This window comes from Myotis lucifugus, unplaced genomic scaffold (assembly GCF_000147115.1).
Source record: "Myotis lucifugus unplaced genomic scaffold, Myoluc2.0 scaffold_996, whole genome shotgun sequence".
NCBI classification, from domain to species: domain Eukaryota; kingdom Metazoa; phylum Chordata; class Mammalia; order Chiroptera; family Vespertilionidae; genus Myotis; species Myotis lucifugus.
The window spans coordinates 71648-77704 of NW_005872044.1; the positions used below are offsets into that span (position 1 = coordinate 71648).

The window sequence follows — 6057 nt, forward strand, 5'->3', positions numbered from 1 at the left end:
ACCCATCCGCCTGCCTGAGTTTCTGCTCCAGCTGAACCAAAGGCCAGATGGTCATCCAGTGTGGTCAATGCAATGACAGAGACACATGGAGTCGTATCATGGGAAGGGAGACCAGGAGTCTAATTCTGGGCTGAATGTTAAGTCCTTGGGTAGAGCTGGTGCTCAGAGAGGACAGGGTCTAGGGAGGCGGGGCCCTTGGGCTGCCCAGCTCTGTTGCTTCTCATCCTCCCAGGTGAGCAACCGAGGAAGCAGATCCGCAGCCTCAGGGCGGGGTTGCCCTGGGGCCTTCTGGCTCACCCAGGAGAACCTCCCATCGCTAGGTCTTCACCTCATGAGGGCTCATGAGCTTGTCCCTTTTCTCACTTTTTAGCTCTTGCTTGAATCCTTTCTATTAGGTTTAAGAAAGACACACGAAGTTGTAGCTTCAATGCTTTTATCTTATAAGATCATTTGTTCTAGAAAGTCTGGAACTGAAATGTATGGCGAGTCAATGGAGAACATGGGATCAGTGTGATATGGATTCCGTAGTTGGCATCACTGCTGTGGTCAATGTCAAAGGCCCTGCAGCTGGGTGCTTTGCTGTGGAACCACTAGACCCACTAGGAGCAGCCTCTGCACAGCCAGGTGAGCGGGTGCAGCAGCTGGACCTCCTGAGGCCATCAGCGCAGGTCAGGAGCAATCACACTCCTGTGGCAATGGGTCCGCTGGTACTTCCTCCCCCGAGACCAGTTTAACACTGAGATGCTCCAAAAGGACAAAGATTTATGGGCCACAGGGAGCGGGAGGGAGTGAATTATAGGAGATAATTATTGCTCAGAGTCAGTGCTTTTGTTTCCTTGAGCTCTGCAGTTGTGCTGTTAGGTGGTTTTGGAGGTGGCTCTGAGCCAGTGGAACTTGGAAGGACAAAGGTCTGTGTTGTGGAAGGTGAAATCCTTCCTTGACTCTGTCCCACTCCTCAGGCCTTGGACTTGTTGGAGCTGCTCACAGTGCAGGCGGCTGCGGCCCTGCCCTCAGGTGGTGGTGTCAGACACATGGATTTGTGTTTTCCAGGCTCATCAGTTGACATCACGGGTCCAGAAGCAGTGAGAGGTCTGGAGCGGGGAGTCTTGACCGTGCAGTGTCGCTATGACCCCAGATGGGAAAACCACCTGAAGTGGTGGTGTCGAGGGGCTGAATATGGAAGCTGCAAGATCCTTGTTCAAACCAATGGATCAGCGTTTGGGGTGAAGGAGCGTGTGTCCATCAGGGACTATCGGACAAACCACACGATCACTGTGACCATGAAGGAGCTCAGGCGAGAAGATACAGACACTTACTGGTGTGGGATTGAGAGAACTGGAACTGACCCTGCGGTCCCTGTTAAAGTGACCATTGACCCAGGTAAGAGGACGTGCATGTGTGGCTGTGTCTCTTCAGGGCCTGCTCTGCCCTGGTCCCTGAGGTCCCTGTCCAGTGACTGAACTCACTCAGATGAACTGCCACAGAGGGGGGTTGGTCCTGAGGTCTCATGGAACCCTGGCTGCTCACTTAGGCTGGGAGGTGCAGGGCTTCTCTTAGATGCTCTTGGGGCTCAAGAGGGGATCAGGTCTTTCTGGGCACATTTTTTTTCTCTGCACAGCTCATCGCCTGAGTCTATTGCCCATAGAGAATACGGCGATAGCCCCAGTTTTAGTTCATGGGCTGATGGAACCTTCTACTATGAATCCCAGAGATTCCATTCCTGCCAAGGCTTCCCTGGCCCTCCGATGCCCTGGTGTCCCTGCTCTTCCTGGAGGTTGGGGCCCGGGCTCATAGCCACTGTTCCCACCCCTTGTTCCATATCCGGTCTCAGGGGGAAGGAGGCCCAGCACAGTTGGGGGCTGTGGGTCACTCCCGAGGTCTGGAAAGGCTTCCACAGCCCAACAGTTGCATTCAGGGCGCCTGACATCCCATCATGAGCCATGGGTGCATCTGGGCTTAGAGACGTTCTCTTCCTGAGACCTTCTGGAATAGACACTCCTGGGAGCATCTGGGTGTGAACAAGTGTGTCTGTTGGGCTCTGCTTCTGCCGACCCTCGGACAGCCAGCACCAGCTCACAGGGCACTCATGGCCGGGAGGGGACACACTCATAGCGTCCCCACCACACCTGGAACCCGGGAGGCCTGTGGTAGCTGCCAAGTGCAGCACGTTCCTTGTCTCATGGGATCTCGAGAATGATCCTGAGCAAGAACTACCCCATCATAGAAACTTAAAAACTTGCCCAAAGCGGAACCCCAGGTGCCCTTGACCTGAGGCAGTCCTGGGCCCCTTCACTCTTCTAGGGCCTGCTGGATGTCCTCTTGGACCTGTGCCCAGACTCGACGGCCTCTGAGCCTCTGAGTCTCCTAGAAGCCAAGGAGACATGAGTGGTCCAGCTAGACGCCCCATCCCAAGGCTCCCTTCCAGGCCCCACAGGCCAGGGCAGCCCACATTCCTCCCCGGCTCCGAGCTACGTGCAGGGCTGCGGGTGGGATAGCAGGAGAGTGGAATGTAATCTGTTCTGTATGACAAGCACCAACTACAGTGCCGACCCCCACCTCCGCCATCACCTCCACTGCCAACGCCTTCACAGTCGCCCCAGAAGACACCACCGGCTCCCCGACTGTGACCAGCCACCACTCCGATGGCAGGTAAGTCAGCTTGGATGCTGCTGTTCCCTGTGGCCCACTTGTCCCAGACTTCTCTCACACAGACATGGGGCATCCCCCGTGGAGCTCAGAGTGTGGGAGGTGGACGAGCAGGCATTCAGGGCAGAGGGCATGGCCAGGGTGTGTGGGCACGGGCGTCATGGGGACCACAAGGCCCCTTGGTCCAAATTCTGGGAGAACAGGAAGGGCCTGGGGAAGTCCTGTTTCCCTAGTTACTGTTATGGCAACAGCAGTGACCCTGATAGAGCCCCTGGCAGCTCACAGAGGACTTTGCTGTCTGTTACTCTGTTCATGTGTTGACCCTGCCGACGACCACCTCAGGAGGAACAGGAAGTAGACATGCAGGTTCCCATTTTACAGAGGAAGAAACTGAGCCGGGCTCACGTCTCCCGGCTCTGCAGCCGCAGGAGCTTTCTGGAAGCTGAGAGGCCTCTTTCGTTTCTCCCCTTCACCCTCCGTGGCCCTCTTCGCTTTGCCTTTAGATCGGCTGTATCTTCTACTGCTGGGCCTTCCCGCAGAGTCTCGATGGGACATCCCGTCTTTCCAACCCGGGGACGCCTCTGCCCTCTCCCATTTGCTCTCTGTTTTGAGAGTTGCTTTCTACCGAACTGCTTATTTACTTTTAAAAATATGTTCTTACTGATTTTAGGAGAGAGGAAGGGAGAGGGAAAGAGCGAGAGAAACATCCATGATGAGAGAATCACTGATGGGTTGCCTCCTGCACGCTCCCTACTGGGGATTGAGCCTGCAAATTGGACATGTGCTCTGACTGGGAATCAAACCAGCAACCTTTTGGTGTATGGAACGACACTCACCCAACTGAGTCACACCGACCAGGGCCGAACTGCTTTTCATAAGACTAGCAAGCAGTTTTTAAATGCAAGAATCAAGGCCAGATGTAAGTGCCAATTAGGGCTTTTGCTCACATTATGGATAACTCACTCATTTATTCAACAAAGAGCTATTGAGCCCCCCTCATGTCTAGCACCGATTTAGGGAACACAGGGGGGATAGGAGATGAACAGAACAATCAAGCTGTCTGTCTGCCCTCCAGGCACTTACAATCGAGGGATAGTTAATGTAGCAAATAGAGTTAAATCACTAATTGATGGATTTATTTTACGAATTTCTGTGAGCTGTGACGAGTAAGAGAGAATCCTGTGTGCGTAGCTCGGGCTGCCATCACAGAGCAGCACTGGCTTAGACAACAGACATTTGTTTTCTCAAGTTCTGGGGGCCAGACGTCTGCGTCAAGGTGTCGGTAGGGTTGGCTCCTCCCGAGGCCTCTTCTCCCTGTGTCTTCCCATGGTTTCCCCTTTGTGTGGGTCTGTGTCCCAGTCTCTCCTTCTTCTTATAAGAACCCCAGGCATTTCCTCCCAGAAGAGCAAGCGAGGGTGAGAAGCGTGAGGAACCAGAAGAGAGAGTGTGGGGGCACGTGGGGGCCACTGTCAGCCTGGGGTCCCAGGCTCGTCCTCACATAGGTTCTTGGGATCCACACTCCGGCGCAGGGGGGGCTGGGAAGAGGGGTCCCGGGCGGTAGCTCACTTCTGTCTCCGTGTCCCCCACAGGTCCCTGCTCAGCAGCACCCGCTTCCTGCTCCTGGTCTTCCTGGAGGTGCCCCTGCTCCTGAGCATGCTCAGTGCCGTCCTGTGGGTGAACCGGCCTCTGCGGGGCTCGGGGGGGAGGCAGAGTCAGCCCGGCTCTGAGGACCAGTAACCAGTAGCTCCCATGTTCATCGATGTCATGTCTGAAAGTAAGAAACTCAAACGGAAGAAAGACTGTTTTATTGTGAAATGATGGTGGTCAGCAGGGACCGTGGCTCTAGAGGCAGCCTGGGCCCTGCCTCAGGGACAGGACCCTAATCCCTGGGACCCCACAGCTGTGATGCCTGGGCCTCTGCCGCCCCCCTTCTGTGCACAACCCCTGGTCTTCCCTTGTCCTGAGGCCCCCACAGAGCAGGAAATACGAACAGAAGTGCAGGAAGAGGCCTTTCGCCCGGGGCCCAAGTCCTTGCGGGGCATTTCCGGCCTTGAGCCACCTGCCAGGGTCCTGGACTGATTTCTGCGCCCCATGTCCCCTGAGGTTTAGGGCTCCCGCCAATCCTGGGTTTCACAATTCTTGACCCGTGAATAGAAAAACCGAACCGTGCACCGACGACACGCCAACCACGAGTGAAGACCTGATGCACGGGGAACAGAAGCTTCTGGAATCCTTGCCCTGCTGTGTTTTTGTTACATGTGGGGAAGGAAGCTCTGGTGCCAGCTCCATCCCTTGCCTCCTGCACGTCTGACGTTGGCATCACAGCCCCTCATTGTCCCCATCACCCTTCCTGTTAGGGTGCGTAAATGTTCTCACTTCTTTTGAGAGCATCCGGTGTGGCTGCCAGTCTCATTCTGGCGTCACAGGGAGATGCCCACGTATTTTGGGGACTGTGACGTGAACCATCGGTCGGACTGTGGAGCCTGGACCAGCCTAGCAGCTGGGAGCTCTCAAGAGCCGGACCCGGATCGCTCCCATCAGGATGGGAGCCTTCCTGGCCGTCAACTGTGGAGGAGGGACGAGACACCAGGATGCTGCTGCTTCGGAAAGACAAAAACATTCTTCCTCTCCGGCTCCTCCCTGGACTTGAACTTCTGGCAGCTTCAAGATTGAAAAGGGAGGCCACTAGCGCAAAGGGCAGAAGAAACAGCATGAGCCAGGCCAGGAGGGACGGTGTGGGACATGGCCAGGGGAGGTCTCGTCCGCAAGGGACCCTGCTCATCCCGCTGGGGCCAACTTGCCTCTCCAGGTCGCCCTGGGCACTGTGCTGGGGCCCTGAGACCCGCCATGAGCATCCTTTTGTTTTTAAATCCTCCCCCGAGGATATTTTTCCATTGATTTTTAGAGAGAGTGGAAGACAGAGAGAAACATCGATGTGAGAGAAGCACATCGATTGGTTGCCTACTGCATGAGTCCCGACCAGGGCCCCGGGCTGGGGAGGAGCCTGCAATCAAGGTACATACCCTTGACCGGAATCAAACCAGGGACCCTTTGGTCCACAGGCTGACACTCTATCCACTGAGCCAAACTGGCTAGGGCATGAGCATCTTATTTTTTTTTTTTTGCTTTTTTAAAAAATTGTTTTATTGCTTAAAGTATTACAAAGAGTATTATATATGTCTCCTTTTTTTTTCTCCCCTTGACCTTCCCCTAGCCTCCCATACCCCCCAGTGTCTTGTGTCCGTTTGTTATGCTTATATGCACACATACAAGTCCTTCAGTTGATCTCTTACCCACCCCCCGAGCATCTTATTTTTAACAGCGCATTTAAGCTACCGTGGACTGTGCTGTACAAGGTGAGGACTTTGGCATCTTGCCCTTTGCCCACCCTCCCCTTCCCAGTACTGATTT

The 6057-nt window shown here is 54.9% G+C and overlaps 1 protein-coding gene across 1 annotated transcript in view; it reads left to right on the forward strand.

Annotated features, from left to right (window-relative positions):
- Positions 1 to 4383, forward strand: part of CD300LD (CD300 molecule like family member d) — a 5043-nt gene extending 660 nt beyond the window's left edge. Inside the window, exons 2-4 of the mRNA XM_014449041.2 lie at positions 1051 to 1380; positions 2532 to 2649; positions 4236 to 4383. Coding sequence (XP_014304527.1) covers positions 1051 to 1380; positions 2532 to 2649; positions 4236 to 4383 — 596 coding nt within the window. The remainder of the gene's footprint in view (positions 1 to 1050; positions 1381 to 2531; positions 2650 to 4235) is intronic.
- Positions 4384 to 6057: the final 1674 nt, after the last annotated feature.